General features: G+C 33.6%; 1 protein-coding gene across 7 annotated transcripts in view; it reads right to left on the reverse strand.

The window, feature by feature from the left end:
• The window catches only part of LOC149804163 (uncharacterized), a 182,664-nt gene that overhangs the window by 113,959 nt on the left and 41,582 nt on the right, over positions 1–27,123 (reverse strand). For all 7 annotated transcript variants that reach the window (XM_089954135.1, XM_089954139.1, XM_089954138.1 and 4 more), the window contains exons 7-18: positions 26,537–26,613; positions 21,566–21,703; positions 19,672–19,751; positions 16,711–16,876; positions 15,009–15,215; positions 13,521–13,682; positions 10,746–10,850; positions 9,091–9,265; positions 8,231–8,305; positions 5,802–5,954; positions 4,277–4,367; positions 2,026–2,131 (exon numbers count right to left, since the gene is read on the reverse strand). In XM_089954135.1, coding sequence (XP_089810261.1) covers positions 2,026–2,131; positions 4,277–4,367; positions 5,802–5,954; positions 8,231–8,305; positions 9,091–9,265; positions 10,746–10,850; positions 13,521–13,682; positions 15,009–15,215; positions 16,711–16,876; positions 19,672–19,751; positions 21,566–21,703; positions 26,537–26,613 — 1,535 coding nt within the window. The remainder of the gene's footprint in view (positions 1–2,025; positions 2,132–4,276; positions 4,368–5,801; positions 5,955–8,230; positions 8,306–9,090; positions 9,266–10,745; positions 10,851–13,520; positions 13,683–15,008; positions 15,216–16,710; positions 16,877–19,671; positions 19,752–21,565; positions 21,704–26,536; positions 26,614–27,123) is intronic.

A 27,123-nucleotide genomic window follows, 5' to 3' on the forward strand; every position in this document is an offset into this window, starting at 1 on the left:
TACATAATACAGTATAATACAGTATTACCTAATACAGTATAATACAGTATTACCTAATACAGTATAATACAGTATTACCTAATACAGTATTACCTAATACAATATTACTTAATACAGTATAATACAGTATTACCTAATACAGTATAATACAGTATTACCTAATACAGTATTACCTAATACAATATTACTTAATACAGTATAATACAGTATTACCTAATACAGTATAATACAGTATTACCTAATACAGCATAATACAGTATTACCTAATACAATATAATACAGTATTACCTAATACAGTATAATACAGTATTACCTAATACAGTATAACACAGTATTACCTAATACAATATTACTTAATACAGTATAATACAGTATTACCTAATACAGTATAATACAGTATTACCTAATACAGTATAACACAGTATTACCTAATACAATATTACTTAATACAGTATAATACAGTATTACCTAATACAGTATTACCTAATACAATATTACTTAATACAGTATAATACAGCATTACCTAATACAGTATTACCTAATACAGTATAATACAGTATTATGTAATACAGTATTACCTAATACAGTATTACTTAATACAGTATAATACAGTATTACCTAATACAGTATAATACAGTATTGTTTCAAACCCTCTACCCTTAGGATATATTTATTGGTATATTAACTAATGTGAAACAGTAGTGTCTTCAACCCTCAACCCATATATATATATATATATATATATATATATATATATATATATATATATATATATATATATATATATATATATATATATATATATTGTGTGTGTGTCCTACTGTTATGAATATAAATATGAAATTTTGTTGAAGAATATTCAAAAATGCTAACGTGATTAAAATTTTAGTACATCTGACCCTCTGACCTCTATCATGGGGAGAGAACCAAAAGATGGCAAGGTAACAAAAAACCCACTCCTCTTGTTTATAGTAACCATATGGTCAAGGAAACACCAAGTCATAAATTTCAGTCAATCAGGACAGACATATGGACAGGTATACTGACAAAAGGCATCAAAACATCCCTAATGCTAAAACATTGTATACTAACAACTTGAAAGAAATAATAGCAGTAAAACCTATGCTTCAGCAAAAGGCCCCAGTGGGGCTTAAATTGCTCATCTGGCTTACATTACCTAGAAGCTAACCATTTCACTAAGCTGGTGTGTGTAGTACTAAAAGAATACAACCTATGTATACTAACTATAAACCAATTTAAAATGCCTGTTTGACACATTTTACTAATTCTCAAAATAATTCTTTCCGATGATAAAGGTCAATTAACATGTCAAAATTGGAAATAGAGTCTCATCAGTGTCAACGAGCTCAATTGGATTTAACATCACCACATTAATATGCATGAATCTCATTGTCCGACTTGTCCAAGATCTTGATTATCATAGCAAATCATGTCAAAATCAGATCAGAAATATGGCTTCAAAAGTAGTGATAATCTTGGCCAATCAGATATAAAGTTGCCTCAATGATCTTGCCATTATCCAAACTGTCTGAATTCTTATATAATACATGACCATATCCTAATTTTGGTAAAATTCAGATAGAACGATATGTTTTTTTGAATATTAATATGCAATTGTTCATGAATGGACCATGAAAAATGTACAACAGATGCAGGTAATTCCATAAGCTCGCTTGGCTTGAAAGGTGTGGTAACAAGAAACAAACAAGAATTGTAAAAACAGTAAGCTTACAAACTTTGAACAAACATTACATTTATTCAGGAATATACAGATTCTGAAAAATACCAAATGACCAGTGAGTCTCTGCTGTTTCAAGACAAAAGAAAATTATCATATAAAAGTCTATCACTGAAATAAAAGGAAAAGAATGAAATTTTCATCAAAAGATTACAAAGCTCTCAGATGAGCTCATATACCATATATTAGTAAACAGATCAAAGTCAAGGAATGTAATTCTTATAAAAAAATATATTCTTTGTAACTAATTTGTTTCCTGTCCTCACCTGGCTGAAATGAAGATTCGTAAAGTAACAACTGAATCTAAGGCCACGACCCTGGCATTGTGCTCTGGCCGTCTTTTCTCTACCACCTCTTCATATTCTGGTTCCTCTGCAAAAGATAAGCATTAAATGATTTTCTGACTCAATGACTGACTGATGTTCACCAGCACAAGAAAAACTATTCAGTGCCAAGGTAATGGAAGGAAAGTACTGTGCCTAAAGAAACACCATAACAGCTGACTTGATCTTGGCAGAATACCAAATTACTCTAATATGAACAAAGGGATTGTATTCAAAGTTGACTTGTACTTTTAAAAAATATGTCTGTTTGTAATTGATGACATATCCTTCTTAAAAAAAAGAAGATTTAAGGACTGTATCTGGCATTTTTAAGATGAACTTGACACGATTTAAAAATTTAAAAAAATGCTAGGGCCCTGTGAATTTTTCAACAAATTAATTTTATTATTTCTGTTACAAACCAAATAATCCAAATCTTTCTTTGAATCAAGACAATTAGATCTATGTAAAATGTTCTTTGGGACAGTTCTCATCTGGCAAGTGGTATGTATTATCCAGTATGATTTTAAAACCCATCATGAAAAATAAAATAAGAAACAACATAATCATGTTAAATGATACAGATTACCAGTCCAGATATTAAATGGTTTTATGTGTTATGACACAGCAATACAAATTGGCTATTAGGTGTGAAGGAAACTGGAATAAAGTCCCTTGCCTAATAGTACACCATGGTAGCCAACTCAGTCTAATCCAATGGTAGGATTTAAACCTGCACACTTTGTGACATGAATGGCATGCAAACTATTGAGTTGCCATGGCTCCTAGATATTCAAAGGGAACTGTCAAACTTTAAGTAAGATGTTTTTTAATCAGGACATGGCCATATTTGAATAGCTATTGGTACATACAGTCAAGCATTGATCATCTGAATCTACTTGACAGATAAACGATTTTCCAGAAATTGATAATAAAATTAAAAAACACTATGCCCAAATGATAAATTATATGTCCAAATGATAAATTGTAGGCCCAAATGACAAAATGTGTGCCCAAATGATAAATTGTATGCCCAAATGATAAACTGTATGCCCAAATGACAAAATGTATGCCCACATGATAAACTGTACACCCAAATGATAAATTGTATGCCTATATGATAAATTGTATGCCCAAATGATAAACTGTGTGCCCAAATGACAAAGTGTGTGCCCAAATGATAAATTGTATGCCCAAATGATGAATTGTATGCCAAATTACAAAATGTGTGCTTAAATGACAAACTATATGCCAAAATGACAAACTGTATGCCTATATGATAAATTGTACAGCCAAATGACACACTGTATGCCCAAATGATAAAATGTGTGCTAAACTATAAATTGTATGCCCAAATGATAAAATGTTTGCAATGATGATAAATTGTATGCCATAAAGACAAACTGTATGCCCAAATGATAAACTGTATGCCAAAAAGACAAAATGTATGCCCAAATGATCAAGTGTATGCCAAAAAGACAAATTGTATGCCCAAATGATTAATTGTATGCCAAAAAGACAAATTGTATGGCCAAAAAGACAAATTGTATGCCCAAATGATAAATTGTATGCCAAAAAGACAAAATGTATGCCTATATGATAAATTGTATATTGAAAAGAGAAATTATATGCCCAACTGATAAACTGTATGCCCAAATGATAAACTGTATGCCCAAATGACAAAATGTATGCCCAAATGATAAACTGTAGGCACAAATGATAAATTGCATGCCCAAATAAAAAATTGTATGCTCAAAAGAAACATTTTATGCCCAAATGACAAATTGTATGCCCAAATGATAAACTGTATGCCCAAATGACAAAATATGTGCCTAAATGACAAATTGCATGCCCAAATGAAAAACTGTATGCCCAAATGATAAAATATGTGCCTAAATGACAAATTGTATGCCCAAATATTTGCCTAAATGATAAAATATATGCTGAAATGACAAAATGTATGCCTAGATGATAAACTGTACACCTAAATGACAAACTGCATGCCCAAATGACAAAATGTATTCCCATATAACAATCTATTGATCCTGATAACTAAAAAGTCTGGATTGTTCATGTATGGATAACTGATATTTACTCCACTTACCTGTTCAGCACTACCCACAAATTTTTGCATCTGATTATATAAGAATGACTGCTAACATGGGGTAATTACTATAGACTGGTCCACACTTACGCTTTGCTTTGGACAGTCCCAGATCCTCAGCAGGCTCCAGAAAGTGGAAGTTTAGGTGGCCTGTCTCATGTCCAGTGAAAAATGTCAAACCCTGCAGAAAAAAAGATTTCCTGATAAAACTTTCAATTTTCGTTATTTTGTGTCATCTAGTTTTTGTAAATTTCATAAATGTTGGGTTAAGAAAACTAATTAAGATCTTTGTTAATTACCAATCATTTAATTGTGTATCATAGTCTTTACCAGGAAAATATTTTGACAAAATCAAAAATGTAAAAACATCTGTGTTCATGATATGTCCAACGTTCTTTTGCATACCAGGGCCCAGCAAGGTGGAATGAATTGCCCACTGAACTTAGACATAAAGACACAGTGATCACATTCAAGAGGGCTCTCAAAACTCACTTATTTCGACTGCAAGAACAAACTTAAAGACCTAATAATGTTTCCTACCTTAAATATTCTCAGCATGTTTTTTTTAATGTTTTCTAATTTCATGGTGTTTGTTTTTGTAATCATATCATTTCATGTTTTTTATCTTATAGGTGTTGTCTAATGTTGTAAAGCACTTAGAGCTTCTAAAGATTAGGCGCTATACAAAGTCCTCATTATTATTATTATTATTATTATTATTATTATTATTATTATTATGTACAGGATATGAAGCGACAGTTATATTACAAAGGACTCTACTCACTACAATTTGCACCTTAAGGTCTTAAATGGAGAAACTTGTGTTTCAAATCAAAGTTAGATGATGATGATGATGATGGGCTTGCAAGGGCAATACCTCCTCTAGAAAATGATGTAAAATGCTTGAAATCTAACTACTTTAAGGGGTCATCAATACGGGCAACATCCCCTGCAATGAAAAGAAGTTGATCTGCAAGGGCCATAACTGCCTAAAATGGATTAGATGAGACCATGATCACATCAGATTGCTTCACACTATGTTGAATGGTTACAGAGCTATTCTGTTTATGAGATACATTCAATGAAAAGGGCCTTAACTGTGTTCAGAATTGTGTAGATGGCCAAATTTTAAAAAATGTCACATCTAGGAAAAGAAGCAATGTTTTTACTTAATCTTCATCAGAATATATTCAATGTTTTTTGAGATATGCTCACTGCAAAAACCATATCAAGTTTCTATGTGAAGACAAGAATTTGCTTGACAAGGGGCATAACTCTGTCCAAAATGAAGTAGACAATACTAAACCCATAAATGGAACATACAAGTTTATCAGAGTATGTTCATATCCAAATTGCATCAGAATATGATTTATGGTTCTGGAGCTGTGTGGGTAACAAGCAACATCACATGTGAAGATTTGAAGTTGATTGTCAAGAGCCATAACTCTGTTCAAGAAGGAAGAGATGTCACCAACTTGTGCTAAGGAATTAAATGAAATGCTTGACTTGTCCCTCATCCTCACATCTACCAGAATCCCAACAAAGGTTACCAAAAGCAACTGACTGATGAACAGAAGATGAATAAATGACAATAGACAGTAACAAAATTCCTTACCAGCCTTGAACAAATGTTGATATCTGGGGCTGAGTACAATTCATAATTGAGGTCTAGCTGAGGAAGTCCCCAGATCTGTACCAGCATCAGCTGCTTCAATCTACTAAGAGTAATTAGGCAACTATGTGAAATGTCCTGACGCATGTCCCGGATCTGAAATAAAATGTCAATAGAATATTTTTAGGTCCAAAACAGCAAATAAAAACTAAAAACATTATTTATTTAGATCAAACATAGTCATAAAGTTTAAAGTATATAAAGCATGTTGTTACATACTTTGGCTGAAAGAAAACTACAAATACTGAGGACTAGTACTGTAACAGTGGATCTTCACAGCTTTTGTGTTGAATATCAATAAACTTGCTTCAAATTTGGCATAAAGACTCTTGCATGCAATATTTAGTTCTGTAAATGGCCCACAGGATCATAAAGACTCATGTAGGCAATCTTAAGTTCTGTAAATGGCCTACTGGATCGTAAAGACCCCTGCAGACAATCTTAAGTTCTGTAAATGGCCTAATGGGTCATAAAGACCCCTGCAGGCAATCTTAAGTTCTGTAAATGGCCCACTGGATCATAAAGACTCCTGCAGGCAATCTTAAGTTCAATAAATGGCCCAATGGATCATAAAGACTCCTGCAGGCAATCTCAAGTTCTTTAAATGGCTTAATGGATCACAAAGACTCCTGCAGGCAATCTCAAGTTCTGTAAATGGCCTAATGGATCATAAAGACTCCTGCAGGCAATCTTAAGTTCTTTAAATAGCCCACTGAATCATAAAGACTCTTGCAGGCAATCTAAGTTATGTAATTGGTCCTCTGATTATAATCGGCATGAAATTTGAGGGAAAACACTTCATGTATGGAATATGCATCATACATATACAGCACTCCCTCACCTTTCATTAAAACACTGTTTCTCTTTATAACGCAAATATGGTGATGGGTCCCATTTCATTAAGTGGTTGGTAATATTTACAAAATGTGTCCAGTACTTTATTACTAGGTGGTCTCAATATGAGGAAGTATCCACCAGAGACACCAACCCACAATCATGCTTATTACGCAGTTTGTAGGAATCAATGCAGTCTGTATGGAATTGATAACAAGTTCATAAAAATAACATGCTTCTGTACAATCATACTGCATCTTCCTTTACATAGTTATAATTAAGATCCTTTGAGAATAAACTGTTTATCCATTCCTCAATTTTCAAGGAACTTGAATTCCTTTAATATTTTTGGTCAAAACAATGATGATAAACATTAGTTTTCCTCACCAATTATCTGCATGTTATTATTCTCTTCACCTCTATTGCCATTTTTCAATCTAGTTAATTGTTTTCTTGTTATCTACAATCTATTTTACACACTGAGAAACTGTATTCTTTGTATCAGTCTATCATATCTGTCCTGAAGTACTTTTCTCCCCACCTGTGTCCACCTATAAAACTCTTGTTCAAAACTGTATCCCCTCCTCACAATTTTGGATTTCCAGAATTTCATTGATATCATTTGGAATGCAGAATTTTCACAGAAACTTCAGAAATTTCTGTAAAATCCAGAACAGTTGGCATCAATTGATACTCTAAGGGTCTCAAGGACAGTGCTATAATGAGGGTGTAATATCAAGGGTGTACCGTACATAGAGGAAAGATGCAACTTAAGAACCTTATATCCATACAACTCATCTTCATCAACCACTTAAAAACTTAAACAGGTGGTAGTTTAATTTTGTCCTTTAGAGCTTATGTTCCTAGTAAAATCTGAGAAGATCCTAAGATGAGAATTGCTTCATGGAAATGACATCTGAATGACAAACTGTTATAATCATAATTGCTAGGAACAAATTATGTACATGTTGGCGACAGTTATTTCTTGTCCTTTAAGCTATGTCATAATACAGTGTAAACCAGGCATGTACAACCATGGCCCATGATCTTATTTTATCCTTCTATTTATATCATGGAGTGTGACTTTAAAAACTGCTTATTCGGCCCATGTCCTGGAGGAAGTTGCCTATGCCTGGTATATGTTATGAGGTCTTTTAAAGATAGAAAATAAGTCGCTGTAACCTACTTAGCCCTTCAGGACAAGAATTAAAAAAAATGATCATGACTCAGAAGAATGAATATATTGAGTGCATACTTCTTGATAGCCAGAAAATACAAAAATTTACTTGTGGACCATTAGATTCATTACTGAACAATAAAATGGTCACTGTATCATGGTGGCACTTTATAATAATTAGAACATCCAGTCATTCTACAGCAGTTATTAGCTCCTGTTCTGAAAACTGGCTGGGTTCCAAAAATCTTAATACACTGATTCCAGGATAGTCACTGATGTTGGAGATATTATAGATATAATGTTGGTGCAGAGTGTGAAAATAAAATATAAAATGTAACATGAAAATAAAATCCAAACTTACAGCATCCTTGGAAGCTTTAAATTCCATGAATTTCTGTCCCTTTACAACTGGATCCATGAAAAGGATTCGTCCATCCTGTGTGCAAAGAATGAACAAAATAAACAAAATACCAGAAACTTGCTTCTATATTTGAAGTCCTCATGTGATATGTTTATATGATGAAATACTGGGACAAAAAATCAATAATTTTATTAGTAATTGATCTCAGACATATTGAAATTTTTCACTTGTTTTTACATGGATCATGCATGACTTTTTGGCAGAAATTTCATATACATAATTAATTTAATTTCTGGCCTATAGGATCATCAAAACAGTTTTAAAAAAATTGACCACAAGGCATAAAATGTCCTCTTCTAACATTTCACCTTCCTCTATCAAGGGAAAATTAGCACAAAAGTTGACATTGTACTTGCATTATTAATGTACTGTACTTAAACACTTAGGGGTTGGAAGAATGACTTGAAATCAAGGCAAGACAATGAACTTTGCTTTCTGCACATGCTTTGGTTAAATGACAGACTTCAAGGTTTCCATTTCGACTGAATCATCCCATTTCATGGATCCTGCCAGATTCTTCTAGCAAGTAGAACTTTAACCATGTGAAATACTGTAACAATTTGCCACATATCAATCATTGCTATCTCTCAGACACATAATGTAGCCACTTAGAAATGACATGGATGCAACTGAGGTACTTATTTTTGATGGTATAACTTAAACAAGTAATGTAGCCATTTTAAGTGGATACTACTGAGGAATTTACTTTTGATTGTATCAAGACCTGAATACTACTAAATAATATTTAATCTCAGAAAAATATGAAAATGAGAGTTCCTAAGGGTTTAAAGCTGACTTACCTCTAATCCCAGAAGCAGGTAGGAATGTCGTATAGGACAGCAGAACCCCTCATCTGTCCACATCATGGCAGTTGAGTTCAGAATACACAAACTACAACAGTTGGCTACCACCTCATTTCCATTACCGTTTTCTGTGGCTCTGTGTGACACACCATGACCCACACTGCTAGATGTCCTGAATGATATGATTGGACAATACAATTACAATCAGTTATGTGAAAATGCAAGCTCCATGAGTAACCTCCCTCTAATGACCTAATTAATATCCTTAGCAATCACTTTGTTTGGGTTTATGATTATTAATAATTAGAGTAGAATTAAAAAATGCTACACTGTGTAGTCTTCTATGAGGGGGCAGCTGTGCTAATACTTAGATGATTCAGCTGGAAAGATTTACTGAATGCAAATAGTTTCATGTGTAAACAGCTTTATAATTACATTTTATCAGAACTGTATGCAACAAAATAACTAGATAATCACAGGTTGAGATTTATTTTCTCTTCCTTTGTTTATTACAACTATGATATTGACCTGACTATGTCCGCAAGAAGGTTTTAAAAGTCTATAATTTTAGAGTAAACTTATTGCTAAATGCTTCAATAATCAGATTGTCAATTCAATATTAGTGACATGGATAAATCTAATAGCATTTATGTGTAAAACAACTGCCTTTTGTATAGCTGGAAAACATAATAAAAATAGCTAGAATACATTTAAAAAGAAGGAAATATGGATGGATGTACAATTATTTGGATGTATGGATGGACATGTGATTGGAAAAATAAAGGATTCGATAGAGATTCTCTAGATAGAGACAGATAAAGAGGATAGATTAATGGAAGAATTGACTGATGTGCAGATTGACTGATACACAGGTAGACAAAAAATTAGACAGATGTGTGTGATTTTGATTTTTAACATAGCTTTAACAATTTTTCAGTCATATCGCTACGACGTCTGCAGTGTGACAGTTTATAGTGATGTCTAGCACTGGGGTATCATGCCGCAGACATGTAGCATGATGTCCCACCCAGTCACATTATCCTGACACCTGGCTGACCAGTCCTAACGCTAACCTCTTAATGCTGAGCACCAAACGAGGCAGCTGTTAGTACCCTTTTTGTAAGTCTTTGGTATGACTCAGAAGGGGATTAAACCCACGACCTCCCACATCCGAGGCAGACACTCTAACCACTAGGCCACAGAAGCGGTCGATTGATTGATAGTTAGATAGATAGATAGAAAGATAGATGGACAGATAGATAGATAGATAGACAGACAGACTGACAGATCGATAGATAGATAGATAGGCAGACAGGCAAACAGACATATAGACAGACAGACATATTGACAGAAAGATAGATATATCGATACTCAGCCAAGTAGATAGACAGACAGATAGGTACATACCTGAAAGGTAATATCAGAGAGAGAGAGAGAGAGAGAGAGAGAGAGAGAAAGGGGCTGGATTAATAGAATAATATTTTGAAAGATTTATGTTTAGACTGATTGGCAAATAGATGGATTCAAAGAATGAGAGACAGATATGTTAATCAAATGATGTAGATAGATGAGAGGGAGAACAAATGAGATAATTAGAGCGATCTATTGATAGAGAAAGAGATCAGTGGATAGACAGACTAGCGATCCAATACTTTATCTGCTGAATCTCTCCACTGTCTGCAGCTGGTCGGCTGAATGTGTATGGCACCTGCAGTTCATGTACATCCCAGACAGCAATTCGGCATGATGGATCTGTCCTATAGTTGTAGGTAATACACATTAAAGGTCAAATAAAGTTTCTGTTTAAACTTATTTCAAAAATCTTCCATACCTGAAAAACCAGTACATGTTGTTCTTATACAATTCAACTAAATAAATGAGAAATTATCACATGTAAAAATTGTACCCTCTAAAATCAGAGCAGGCATTACCTCCCCATGACACCTGAGTGGAAGTGATTTTGGTTTTTAACTGCATGTACAACATATTGTTGGCTATACCATTCTGAGAAAATAGGAACTTAGTACCTTTTCCAGGTGAATTCTTTGGAGGTGTGACTATGACTATATGCATCACATAAAACCATTACATAAAAATTATATTTCCATTTTAAATAACCAGACTACAACCATATTTTCAGTATTAAGGATTCCCAGCAAATTCAGCTGTGATGTCATTCCTGATTTCAGGGATATAGTGAAAGATGGAGGTCAGTTCAACCACAACATAAGTTTTACTATGCACATATTGGTCCACCAAATACATGAAAACTTGTCTCATCTAGAAAATGTACCCATATTTGACCTTCAATAAAATATCCATGTTTTCAGTCTCATAAAAAAGACAACTGATTTAAATGTATGTGAAATCTATAAAATCTAAAATTAATGTTTTTTTTGGTAACATCCCACATAGGTAGCAAGTCAATCTAATATTGCAAAATATTTCTTTATTTTTGAAGGATAAGAAAATCAAATTAAAAAACTTTAATACTGTGTCAAAAACTCATTATAAGATTTGAAAGAATCAGATATTTTACTCCCAAGTTTGAAACTCATTTGGTTATTAAAAATTTCAGTATGGTTCTTTTTAACACTATATATAATAACTTTTTATATCAGACTGGGTCTCAATCATTGATTGAGAATGCTGTTGTTGTTGTTGTTGTAGGGTTTAACGCCATTTTTCAGCACACGACAGGCTATACATGGCGGCCAGTATTAATGGTGGAGGAAGAACCCGAGAAATCCACGGAAAGAACCACCGACCCTCAAGAAGCTACTGGCAAGCTTTCTCACATACCCACATTGGCCGAATCCGAGACTCGAACCTATGCAGACAGAGGTGAGATGGCAGTGATCCGTAACGGAGAGCGCTTTAGACCACTTGGCCACTCGGGGCCCCGATTGAGAATGCATCAAAGGCCACAGTGAACAAGAGTGTACTCACTTGACAAGTATTCTCATTATGATTAAATACTACCATTTCAAACAAGCAAGAAACATCCAAACTAAGGTCAGAATAGCTCAGGTTATAATGAGTGAACACACCATAAAAAAAAACACCAACTGTGATTACAGCAAAGATAAAAAAATGTGAACTAAAAAGCTTCTATTAAAACTGTTTTATGAATTTTCAGTCAATTTATTTACATAAAATACATGCACTGCTAATATATTACTATGCTGCAATAAAACACACATGTGAAAGAGCAGAAACATAATTATTCAATATTCTATTATGAACTACATAAGAGTTTCAATTTTTGGCCATTTTTTTAGGAAGAAAATTATAAAAACTGGAAAGTGCTCCAATTTTGATCAGATTGTGGTTTTCACATTCAAATCTCATTCATCAACTTCTTTTATCCAACTACTGGTCTAATCCAACATCATATTACATGGAAATATTATACAAGTAGTTAGTACACATGAGAGCAACATCTACAGCAATTGGTGCAAGTGTTTGTGACAATGGATTCAATTGGACTAAAGTCCTAACTAGAGGTCACTAGTCATTATATTCAGTTCCATTATCACACTTTAGGGCAAACAAATATTGCCCAAGTGTGTATTCCCTATATGCAGGGCTTAAGATTATATGCAGAATGGGGTTTGTGCTGAAACTGAAATGAGGAGTACCAGTGGCTTAATTTTAATAAGGAGTACTATTTCCAGAATTTAAACTATAAGATTACAATCTTTTTATGACTTAATTCTTTCAACATATTTTGTTACATTTCTATTTATTTTCATCAAACAATCATTTTAAAAACATTTGACTTTCTGTTTTACAATTTATGTTTCTTCAGGTACCTTTACTTGACAAACCTGTGAGCTTGCTGTATTTTAGTTCTGTTAACTTTACATTTAAATAAATGATGTGACTTTTATTAATTTAAGCCACGTATCATGACATTTTGATATTTTTTCATACTGATCCAAAAGTGGTATGGGCAAGTAATGAATTGCCTGGGGCCACTACGTTATGTGAGAACTTTTTCTTATTGGGCAAGTGTTCTAAAATTTAAACGCTGAGCCCTGTCATGTTTCAAAATAGTGAATTCAGTCTGATATAATAAAGTGGTGGTAATTATTTCTTGAGAATGTTCTTAGATTATTGAAGTCGTAAAATGACATCATTATGTGATTGTTTCAGTTGAGGCACCTTGAGCTGATGCCATCGAGGGTACTATTTCAAAGGTACTATTTCTTCAAATAAGGACTCCTTGCAGGACTCAACTTTCAAATTAAAAATCATGTAGTATGAAATTCCGAATGGTTCCTTTTATAACAGGCATATCATATGTAGTTATGAAATTAAATGGCAATCTAAAATTTAACAAGTTCACAAATTGGATAATGTCATATTTCCAATGGCAATGGATTAAGTAAGATTATCAAAACTGAACTGCATATAATTTTCACCTTGTAGTGTAAACCCAGATTTCCTTGTTGGAAACTAGTAGAAAAGCCACATTAAACTCTCGGCTGTAGCAGACACTGAGAACCTTTTGCAAGGGAGAAATGTCCGGTGGAGGAAGAACTGTTGTGATGTTCCTCCTGTTTGATCTGATGAATAATCGCACACTGCAAAAGAAATATTGCATACATTCCAATGAAATCTTTGCTTCAAGTTTGTGGGAAAAAAAACTCCAAACCTGATTTGGTAAATTTTTTTACCTGATTTCAGGCACAATATATATATACAGCATCACCCGTTTACAAATAAATGCTATTCCAGAAATATCTTTGGATGAAACAGATGCCATGGTTCCCACTTTTTTCTGATTTACCTCATATATGATTGTCCTTTTGCTGTAGAAGGGATGGTCTTATAAACAGGGGACCATTCTTGTGTAGATACTTGGTTGCTTTGGGATGTTTTGACACAAAAATGCAAATATTAATTGCACATTATTAACAAATATTTGTGAAAAAATATCAGAATTTGTCTACATAATTTGAAATTATTTTGTGCTACTTTTCTATCGATTATAACTGTTAACAAAATTACTTTTAGAATACAAAGATGAAAATTACATGCATGAAATTTAAAATGTGTTATGGTGCACAACCTTTAATCATTATATAAATGAAATGAAAAATTATAATAAAATATTTACCTTAATTGGAATGAATTACTGATTTGTGTGAAGAAATATCAGTCCTAAGTTTTATTTTGATTATTGCATGCTTGTGTAATGCATTTTTGTCTTGATATCCTTGACATCTGCCAATGTAATGTATTTTTGCCTTATTGCCAATGTAATGTATTTTTGCCTTGATGTCCCTGACATCTGCCAATGTAATGTATTTTTGCCTTATTGCCAATGTAATGTATTTTTGCCTTGATGTCCCTGACATCTGCCAATGTAATGTATTTTTGCCTTATTGCCAATGTAATGTAGTTTTGCCTTGATGTCCCTGACATCTGCCAATGTAATGTATTTTTGCCTTATTGCCAATGTAATGTATTTTTGCCTTGATGTCCCTGACATCTGCCAGTGTAACATATTTTTTAGGTCATGTAAATGATGTAACTAAATTTTCTACATCACAAAGGAACATTCAGAAATGCATAATTAAGCTGCAAACGTTTACTCATTTGAAGAAAAAAAATGCCAAGAAAGACGAGGATTATGAAAGAAATACTACCAGTACATAATAATTAGTAAAGATTAAAGTTCAATGGGAGCAGGATCTGGAATGGAAAACTCCTTGTTTCAGCATTTTTTCTGGAATACAATATAATATTATACAATATATATGAACATGTTAAGTAGTTTTCGGGGCAAAACTTGGCAACAACTCAAGTGCAAATCTAGCAAATGGGAAAATAATCTGGATCTAGGGACTTTTATATTTGCATTTGACCCATTTTCTTTTGTCTACTTCTCACTCTTAAAGTCTCACCTGCTATCTTCTCCAAGAGCAACAAGCCTGGTTGTTTTTTCTTTGCAGCCTGACAAGTACATGTTTGTCAGCTGATTCCTGGCCAGGCCCCAGAACTGGTAGAAATAGTTCAAACTCCACAGACTGATATAGCGGCAGGTGCTGACATACAGCAGCTTGTCATCGGTTAAACCCATCCATAAGACTCCATCAGTGGATACTACAATCCTGGTTGAAGAAAAATCCTTTGATCTTTGGCAATTCATCAGAACCTGTCTCAAAAGACCACCCCTTTTTGGCTCAAAACATCACAGTCTCTCAAGACAGGTGATCTCTCAATGCAGTGGTCTGTTAAGACAGGTTTTATTTTAAGACACCCAAATCAAAACATGTATCTCACACCCTTTCAGTCAGAAGCAAGGAGCAAATTTAAAAATCTGTATCACTTTAATTAGGTAACGACTTTGATGGCAAAATGGATGAAAGTTTACTGGACAAAGTGCATACTAGCATTTCAAAATTGATGTCACCATGGCAATATAAAAACAAAATATGGCAGGCAAAAAAAACATGGAATGAATCTATACCTTGTGTATCTTCTGGTTATAAATAGCCATAGTATCCAAAAGGTAAGATACCATATAAATTTCCATGCTGTATGCAATACCATATATATTTCCACACCGTATAGGATGCCATATACATTTCCATACTTTATAAGATACCATATAAATTTCCATATTGTATAAATACCATAGCAATTTTCATATTTGATAAAATACTATATAAATTTCTATATTGTATAAAATACCATATAAATTTCCAAATTGTATAAGATACCAACTAAAATTTCTATATTGAACTTTCAACCAGGTATGCATAAGTATATATTTATACTGATTTTAATACAGCAACCAATGGTGGTATAAAACTTGGAAACATAACCAATGAAACCAAACAGTACATTTCAATATTAAATAGAGTAGGATGCTGATATCATGACTTCATTTACAAGGACTACCAATATTTCCCCCAAAATTTGAAATCTCATGTTGATTATAAAAATTATCTGGATAATAATTATTTAGATCAAATAACTGTATCATGTTTAGCTCAGATGAATAATTGAGTCCAGATAAATTGGCATTTTATTGCAACCATCTGTTATGTGACTAAAACAAATTTCTGTCTCACAAGCTATAGTCTTTGTGAAATGACATTGGCCTGTACTTTTATGTACAGTATAATAATGGATTACTTTTGTCGCTTGCTACTGTGATACCCAGTTCACATACTGATTGGTTGTTCAAAACCAGACATATATAGTGAAAAGCGTTTTTGCAAATAAATAAAATGTCTTGTGAAACATATTTATCCTCTTTTTCTGTCTAAAAAATACACATCATGAAGTTAAACAATAAAACTTTTAACATTTTGCAAGTCAATATGATGATAATTTCAACACAGCTGTATAAAATGTTTGTGATCAAAGTTTTGCCTTTTTGCTAAAAAAATTTGCATGCTACCAAACAGGATGGCTAATTGTTTTAAATCTAAATTTTTGTGATCAAAGTTTTGCCTTTAATATTGCGCATGCTACCAATCAGGATGGCTAATTGTTTTAAATCTAAATTTTTGTGAACAAAGTTTTGCCTTTAATATTGCGCATGCTATCAATCAGGATGGCTAATTGTTTTAAATCTAAATCAAGAATTCAACTTACATATAGAGAAGATCCATAAAATCAAGAGACCACATCCGTATGGATCCATCCAAGGAAGCTGTGATCACTATGGAGGCACAATCCGGGTGGAGAATCATACTGGTGACAGCCCTGGAGTGTCCTCTAAATGTATGCACTTGTCCTCCTGTCAAACTCCACACTTTCACTGATAAAGTGAGTTTAAAAAAAATATAAAACAATAATGAGATAATGCACAATTAAGACATTAAACATAATCATGGGGCTTCAAATATACAAGAATATTAAAAGATTCTTAAATCATTTAGTGGGTGTACTGTCATGGTTCCCATGATGGTTATTTTTAATACCAGTCACCTCTCCAAAACAGCCAGTTTCATTTATTTTCTATTCATATAGTACCTACTTTCACCAACCACCTCCCTTAAAGACGATTGTTGTGAAATGGTGAAATATTTAACATTTTTAAAAACTTTCTATCTGTACACAGCAATAGTATTTCTTTACTTTGCCATTTAGTTTAACCCCCCCCCTTCCCCGCCACTGACTTAAAAAAACAAAAACCATAAAGGACATGAAAAATGCACAAATTTAGTCATTTCATTCATCAATTTATAATGTCATTAACTGTCCATAAAATAATAATTGAATTAGTTAATTAATTAAAACATAAATTTACACATGATGATGATCATGGACTCCTCGTATGAAAGATATCAAGAAAATGGCAAGCTGCAAAGTGAATTACTGAGATTACAAGTTAAAGCAGGCTTGTGCAGCCGATTTATGGCAGGTTTTAAAATGATGAATATTTCCAAGGGTCTAATATACATTTTGCTAGCTTTATAATTTTCTTTCATATGGTTGTTCTTTCAAATATCAAAATTGTAGAAAATGTTTCTTTTTTATTGCTTAATAAAAGACGGAGGTTTCAACCTTGTTATTTTATGTCCAATATCTCTCAGTGTTCATAGAATTATAATACACCTAGGTAAAAAGTGGTGTCATAAAGTAATATGTCATTTTAAGCTATACAGTAAACACTGACCTTCTGAAAAAGACTAACTTAAGCAGACAAAATTGTTTTGTTCCTCAGCTGCCTAAAGGCTGTACAATTTGATAAGGCTGTGCAGTATTAGTTCAAATGATAGGCCGACATACATGAAATTTGGTTGTGTCTACTTTGTTTTCCACTTTCACAACCATCGATAGACATGGAAGATTATTTTGAGCTATCAACCAACACAACTAACAAATTACTCGAACCTAGATAATCTCATATCATTAAGGTCAAACAATATTTTTTCTCTTACATATTCTATCACTAAACTAGAGACGTATTTTCGCTTAATAGTGAAATATTTCAAAACAACCTGTGAGAAAACAACGTAATGCAAACTGTCCAGGTGTCTAACCATTAAGGCACCATAACTCCATAACCATTAAGGTACCATAATTCCATAACCAATAAGGCACCATAATTCCATAACCATGAAGGCACCATTATTCCATAACCATTAAGGCACCATAATTCCAATACCATTAAGGCACCATAATTCCATAACCATTAAGGCATCATAATTCCAATACCATTAAGGCACCACAATTCCTTTTAGTCAAACAAGCTTAGCACAACAGGTGTCATTACATAACAAATCAAAATGGCACAAGACATAATCAAAGTTTTGAATAAACAACAGTTGACAGCAACTGGTGATAGAACTAAGGTGAAGTTTAGGGACTCAGAAATTCCTATTTCAATTTCTTTTCTTATTCAATAATGACTACAACCAACTGCTAGAAGGGGGTAACTCTAAGTAAGTGAAGAACCATTCTTTTGCCTTGCTCTCCTTTTTGTGCATACATAAGTGAATTATATATAAATCCATAATTATATTTATATTCTTGCATAAACTTGCTAATTCACAGGTATCACTGGATCTCATGTTTTGAGAACACTCCATCAGTAACTGAAGTAAATTAGAAATCAAGTTTATCTTAGCCACCCATCTTATTTCTATAGTAACTACGAAATAACAGTTCAAAATGGTTTTCATCATGTGACCTAAACCAAATTATATTTATCCCATTCTCATTTATGTGGGCTTTGTGTTCCATTTGGTAAACTCATATGACAAGTATGAAGAAAAGCTAATCAAGGCAACACCAAATACTCCCAATTCACTTTTTTCATGGATAGATTTGTAAGCTGGTGATTTTACAAGAAATAATATTTTCATTGTGGTACTTAAATTTGTTAATGTTCCACACAAAAAATTAATAATATTTTGCATCAAGTATTTCAATTAGTGGCTTGCCACAAATGCAGTATATGTGAAATAGGTACCATAACAATAAAATGTGAATATGTGCTATAATCATTAGCATTAAATAGAATGATAAAAATAAAATGGGAATTGTTTTATAATCATTAGCATTAAATAGCATGACAAAATAAAATAGGAATCTGTTCATTAATCATTAGCATTAAATAGCATGACAACAATAAAATAGGAATCTGTTTATTAATCATTAGCATTAAATAGCATGACAAAAATAAAATGGGAATCTGTTTTATAATCATTAGCATTAAATAGCATGACAAAAATGAAATGGGAATCTGTTTATTAATCATTAGCATTAAATAGCATGACAACAATAAAATGGGAATCTGTTTATTAATCATTAGCATTAAATAGCATGACAACAATAAAATAGGAATCTGTTTATTAATCATTAGCATTAAATAGGATGACAGCAATAAAATAGGAATCTGCTTATTAATCATTAGCATTAAATAGCAAAGAAAATCAATATCAGTCTTCTTATATCATTATAGCACCTTGCAGCTACTGTCTTATCATTATAGCAAACAAGTATAGGACCACTTGTGTGTTTACTTTTGTCTTTGTGGGGTTTTTTCAACCTAAAAGACAACACAAAATTCAACCATTGAAGATACAATGTTCTGGTCATACCTACCTTCTGAGTCAACAGAAGATGTAACCAAGAACTTGGCAGTTGGAGAATAACAGCAGCCTGTAATTGACATTGTGTGAGCCCTAGAAATAGAAACAGATGCAATTAACATTGTGTAATCCCTAGATATAGAAACAGATGCAATTAACATTGTGTAATCCCTAGTAATAGAAACAGATGCAATTAACATTGTGTAATCCCTAGAAATAGAAACAGATGCAATTAACAGTGTAATCCCTAGAAATAGAAACAGATACAATTAACATTGTGTAATCCCTAGTAATAGAAACACATGAAATTAACATTGTGTAATCCCTAGTAATAGAAACAGATGCAATTAACATTGTGTAATCCCCAGAAATAGAAACAGATGCAATTAACATTGTGTAATCCCTAGAAATAGAAACAGATGCAATTAACATTGTGTAATCCCTAGAAATAGAAACAGATGAAATTAACCTTGTGTAATCCCTAGTAATAGAAACAGATGCAATTAACATTGTGTAATCCCTAGTAATAGAAACAGATGAAATTAACATTGTGCAATCCCTAGAAATAGAAACTAATGTAAAACAGTGTGTGATCCTTAGAAGTAGAATCTGATGTAACTGACATTGTTTGAGCCCTAGAAACAGATGTAACTGACACTGCTGTGATCCTTAGAAATAAAAACAGATATAACTGACATTGTTTAAGTCCTAGAATGGAAACAGAAACTGATTTATCAGCATGGCACATGCAGAAACAACACATTATTATCATCACCACCATCAAGAACGATATAGCATGTGCCACTTTTATGCTAGCAAATGTAATTAATTAGTCCAAATGAAAAATCCAGCATGGTAAATTCACTATTATTCATGGAAGCAAGTATTTTCACAGATTCTGTTGTGGCTACAAATGAATTTACAAACTAAATGAAAAATAAGCCATCAGTGATTATAAAAGAAATGAAAGAACCAGCAATATCATACTGTCTAAAAAACCACAAGAACTGACACCCACGAAAGCAAAACCACAAGAACTGACACCCATGAATGCAAAAACCACAACAATTGACACCTAGAAAACAGTCAGTGAACTGAAAATATTCTGTTGGAATTATTGCTGACTAATCATGATACATAACCAAGTCATTGTTGTTTTCAGAAAATCACAATTAAATAAGTCGTCCCCAATAGCCATGTGGATCAATCAACGCTAACAGACATAAGGCATAACATAATTTAAGACTTCATTAATGAAACTTGATGTTGCATCATAAAATTTATCTATGCATATGGCTTGACAATGGTCTCAAAAGAGTTTTCTTTTACATGGAATATGATTTTATACTGTTATTATTTGCGCCTATACTGTTTAAACAGCTCCCATGTTTGTTGTCAAAAGCATTTCTCTGCTGGGTGGCGCAGGTTCCAACATCTGGGCTGACTTTCAGTTTTATACCATTTATAATATGTAATTTGTCTTACATATTTGGTTGGGATTTGTTTTAAATTCATTCCTCTAAAGGCTTTTTTATTTATTGCTTATAGGCAACAAGATGTTTGAAAATTATGATGCAAGCATCTGTAGTACATGACTAAACAAGGGCACACAACTCTGCAGGTTCATTTAAACTTCTAGCCACTGCCACCTAGTGCCATAAATTTAAATTACAAATACCTTTACCTTTCAATGGTGAACTGGAGGCATACCATCTGCATAAAACGAGGAAGGAAAGATGTGAAATTATTAAAGACGATACAAAAGGAACCCATTTTAGCCATTGTTGATTCCATTTGAATTGACATATTTGCTTCACTAAGCAGCAGATATCATGGCATTAAAAAAACATCTATAAAGAAGCATGCAATAGTCCATAAAAACTTTTTCATGTCTAAGCAATTTTTACCTTTCAAATTTGAATAGCAGCTTGCCATTAAGGTCATATACATGAAGATCAGTGTCTGAGCAACAGTAGAGATGTTGTAACTGATGGTCCAAATCCACCCGCTTCACCCAGCTTCCTCCAACATCCGGAAGTGTGTATCTGTAATAGCAAAATTAGTGATATAGTACACGTAACATATTACACAGAAGTAAGTCAACTATAGAACTGCTCCAGTAGCCTAATTGGTTAGTGTCTGCCTCAGATGCAGGAGGTCATGGGTTCAAATTCCAGCCAAGTCATACCAAAGACTTATACAAATGGTACCAGCAGTTGCCTCACTTGGCACTCAGCATTAAGAGGTTAGTGTTAGGACTGGTCGGCCTGGTGTCATGAAGATGTGACTGGGTGGGACATGATGCTACATGTATGCGGCATGATGCCCCAGTGCTAGACATCACTATAAACTGCCATAATGCAGACATCAAAGCAACATGACTGAAACATATATTTTTCGCTCCTAGTAACTTTACTGTTAAGAAAAGTTTTAATAGGATATTTTAAAAATCTAGCTTATACCCAAATGCTTAATTGTAAAGTGAAAAGTAACTATTCCTTTCTATGCTAATTCAAAAAAATCATAAGCCTTTCCAAATTTAATAACCTGACAGGTCACATCTATGTTCTACCATTTTCATTATAGTATTTTAACTAGGAAACTCCCTGCATGCTTGGATATGTAGAAAAGGTCCACTGTGCATAAATTCATGGAATATTACTCCCCATCAGGCTTGGCAATGTAGAAGAGGCTCAGTGTGATTTCCTGGGATACTACCAGCTGTGGGCTTGTAGGATGTAGAATGGGTCCAATGTGCTCTTCAGGGAAAAGACCCACTTCAGACTTGGCAATGTAGAACAGACTCAATGGACCCATTGCAGGCTAAGGGATGTAGAATGGTCCAATGTGCTCTTCTGGGATAATAACCCTTTCAGGCTTGGCAATGTAGAATAGGCTCAGTGTTCTCTCTTGGGATAATACACCCTTCAGGCTTGATAATGTACAATAGGCTCAATATGCAATCCTGGGATAATACCCCCTTCAGGCTTGGCAATGTAGAACAGGATCAATATGCAATCTTGGGATAATATCCATTTAAGGCTTGGCAATGTAGAATAGGCTCAATATGCAATCCTGGGATAATACCCCCTTTAGGCTTGGCAATGTAGAATAGGCTCAATATGCAATCTTTGGATAATACCCATTTAAGACTTGGCAATGTAGAATCGGCTCAATATGCAATCCTGAGATAATACCCCCTTCAGGCTTGGCAATGTAGAAAAGGCTCAATATGCAATCTTGGGATAATACCCATTTAAGGCTTGGCAATGTAGAATAGGCTCAATATTGTAATACCTAACTCAACAAACCAAAATACTAGGCACAATTAAAAACTAATTTCCTTTTCCAATAATAATACTAATAATGATAATGTAAAAACATGACACAAAGTCAGAAAAACATGATGCAGTTCACTACGTTGAATACCTAAATGGTATTATGACTGGAGTTCTGCATGTATAAACACTGTCCAATTAATGTGTGAAGATTATTTGATGTTAAACGTTGAGATGTGAGATGACGAGACCTTGGCATATTTGATCATGTCATTTTTATCTGTCACTGAAAACATCTACCACATGTGAATTACTTCTTCCGTTCCTGAACATGTGCCACCCACCCACCATTGTTTAGACTGCCATCTACATCTCTCATAAATGTGTACTCTGTGTTTTATACTAAATGTGAGTATAAAACCTTGCTCTGGTCCTTGTAATGTCACGCTGTTGTCATGAGTATTAATGAATTTGTCAAGGAATTCGTCTAAAGACATTAACAGTTCTACAAACCCTGGGACATCAACATTAAGTGAAAAGAAGTTCACATGTTAGCAGTTATTGTGCCATGTTCATTTCCATGTTGGAATATGCGTGTGTCGTACTGAAATTTCACATGAATATTTTAGGAAATGAATTATCTTACCTTCCTTGATTTTGGAATATCAAAGCCAGAAATATGATGTTAGTCCATAAATTAGTGACTTCAACAACCTGGTGGATTTTTGTTACCGAAACAGTGGAGATGCAGGATAGTGATGGAATCAATGTGCACGGCTGAAGAATCACATTTCTCTTGCCAGACTTTTGTTGAACAATAAGTTAGAACTAATGTTACTGTTCATTATTTGTAAGTTCTTGGTTATGTAGAACTTGTTATTTTACTTTAATGTGCAAAATAGTATGCATTTGATAGGGACTATTTCTAACCGCATTATGACTCATTGCATCATCAGTACATTGTACTCTCACTCACTTCACATCGAAAACTCACTTGTCCATTTCGATCAGTTCTACATAATCATAGGTATGAATATACAAATAAGATTAAATGTAAAAATGCACACCACAGACATTGAGAGGACAACTTAATTCTGTCTAAATTTTGTGTTTGAAGGGATTTTTCCATGCCCTATACATGGCTACCGCCATGGCTAGCCCTGAGGGCAAACACTGATTGGCTAACTAAGGTCATGTGATGTGAAGAGGAGTTTATAAATACAAGTGCAAACAGTGCACTGGCAGATAGCTGTCAGAGCAGCAAAGTATGAACACTTAAGTAGTAAAGAATTTTGTCCATGTATTCTAAAATCATCAATTATATATTCTTACACAATTGATATTAAATCTGGCACCTTAAAATCCCAAAATTCAATTAAATTTTGATGAGAAATTTAAAGTAAATTTATTACATGATTGCCATTAAATTTAAATGCTTTATAATTTTTAAAATGTAAATCTTTATAAAGCCACTGTTATCACCCACCACACTTCTCATGTACACTAGTACTAAAATTATTTTTTTCATTGAGATCATGCTACTATGTCAGAATGTGTTACAGTCAATCTAATAAATTTAGCTATTAATACACACATGAATTTAATAATATAATTAATTTCACCATAATATGGTGTATTATACTGTTGTCTTTTGTCATTTAGACAAGTCTGCTCTATATTATCAGAAATTTAAAGTGTTGTGACAGACACTGTGTTTATGTAAAGTCACTATGCAATATTGAAAGGCATGTTCTATCTCACCTTTATTATTTATATAAAGTATTTTTAAGTCTTGAACTCTGGTCTTTTCGATATATAACACACAGGGTGTTACAATATGCATTCAGACCTGGCAGAATAGGCTCAATATGCAATCCTGAGATAATAGCCCCTTCAGGCTCGGTAATGTAGAATAGGCTCAATATGCAATCCTGGGATAATACCCCCTTCAGGCTTGGCAATGTAGAATAGGCTCAATATGCAATCCTGGGATAATACCCATTTAAGATTTAGCAATGTAGAATAGGCTCAATATGAAATCTTGGGATAATACCCATTTAAGGCTTGGCAATGTAAAATAGGCTCAATATGCATTCAGGCTTGGCAATGTAGAATTGACTCAATAAGCAATCTTGGGATAATACCTCCTTTAGGCTTGGCAACGTAGAATAGGCTCAATATGCAATCCTGGGATAATGACCCCTTTAGGCTTGGCAATGTAGAATAAGCTCAATATGCAATCTTGGGATAATACCCATTTAAGACTTGGTAATGTAGAATAAGCTCAATATGCAGTCCTGGAATAATACCCCCTTCAGGCTTGGCAATATAGAATAGACTCAACATGCAATCCTGGGATAATACCCATTTAAGATTTGGCAATGTAGAATAGATTCAATATGCAATCCTGGGATAATACCCCTTCAGGCTTGGCAATGTAGAATAGGCTCAATATGCAATCTTGGGATAATACCCATTTAAGGCTTGGCAATGTAGAATAGGCTCAATATGCAATCCTGGGATAATACACCTTTCAGGCTTGGCAATGTAGAATAGGCTCAATATGCAATCCTGGGATAATACCCCCTTTAGGCTTGGTAATAAAATCAATTTCTGTTAGCTTTGGGGATGTATTGTAAGCCCAGTGCACTCTCCTGCATTTTGTAAGAGGCATCTAATAAAGAAAGGAACTGTGACTGCTCAGTGGTTACCATGCCAGACATGAGGCTGAAAGAAATTGGGCCTGAATCCCAATATATCGGATCAGCCTGGGTTAGTTCCATGTTGTGTCATTAGGCAAGGTACTTTTCTCCAATTGCCTGAACCTAAAATAATCTACATGTGTTGTTGTACCATTAAATGTCAAACCCAAACAATCTAACTTAGAAATATTTAGATAAACATGTATAGTGATCCATGTCTATAAAGAACACTGCAAAGAACAGAAATCTCCATTATGGACAGGTGCCTTTTATATAAAAGTAAAACAGATATAAAAATGTTAAAGAAAGGAAATAAGCACGCTGTTCTTTAGAAGCAAATATTTTTTATATGGAGTTGTTTACCAAGGGCTGTTCACTAAAAAAAAAATTAGGATCCAGGGAGGGCACTTTTAACATAGAGTAGTCACCCATTAATGCAATTTAAAATTTTATATGATTGTCATATGAACTCTTGAAGTAAAAAGATTACCCTGGTTCCTTCCCTGAATACCAGATATGTTTAAATGGAACTGCCCAAAGGTAGGTGTTACCATAATAAATATTGGGTGAGACATTTTTTGAGGGGGGGGGTGCTAAGGATAATCAGACAGATAGTTACCAGAGCATATATACAGACAAAAACAAACCTGAAGAAATCTATTATACATACTCATGTATATAAGTCAAGTCCAACTGCAAACCTGATATGTCATCAATTAATACACTGGTAGATCAGGGTCTATGTTGTTTGTTCCACTGATTACTCCTAAAAAACACTCCACAGACCCAGATATGCCAGTGCATTATGCGCTTGCAGTTGGATCTGACCTTATGGTAAATGCACAATAAAAATGTATTCATCTGAGCTTGCACCAAGCAACAAAACTGGTTTACATACTTTACAAAAAGCCTGTAGTTGGCCAAGGGTTTTAGGTCCTGGAAAGCTTGTCCTGTCACTTGCTTGAAGCACCAAACCTGCAAAGAGAATATAATATATGCTTGTAACATATATACTATACCGGTACATGCAAATTGTTACGGAGCCGATTGTGATCTATATGATAACTAAGGCCATCAAATGAATACAATGTACAGTGAAATGTTTTTATAACAGCAGATTCAGACTGAAGACTGAAGGAATTTCATGTCATTTGACTTTCACAGAAATATTCAGTCACTATAAAATGTGCAACAATGGAAATGCGTGCACACACACACACACACACACATATATATATATATATATATATATATATATATATATATATATATATATATATATATATATATATATATATATATGTATATAAACTCAAAAACTGAATTGACCTCATATAAAGGAATAACTAACACTACGATATAGCTACATGGTGCATTCAAGCCATGATTTTTTTTAATTAATCATTTAGCTTGAAATGTAGCCAACAGCTTTGTATTTGCATGGGTATACATTTTTGTACCAACGGATGCTGTTTACCCATCAAG

The sequence above is a fragment of the Sinohyriopsis cumingii genome, chromosome 3, assembly GCF_028554795.1.
Source record: "Sinohyriopsis cumingii isolate HCF-2022 chromosome 3, ASM2855479v2, whole genome shotgun sequence".
In the NCBI taxonomy this organism is placed as follows: domain Eukaryota; kingdom Metazoa; phylum Mollusca; class Bivalvia; order Unionida; family Unionidae; genus Sinohyriopsis; species Sinohyriopsis cumingii.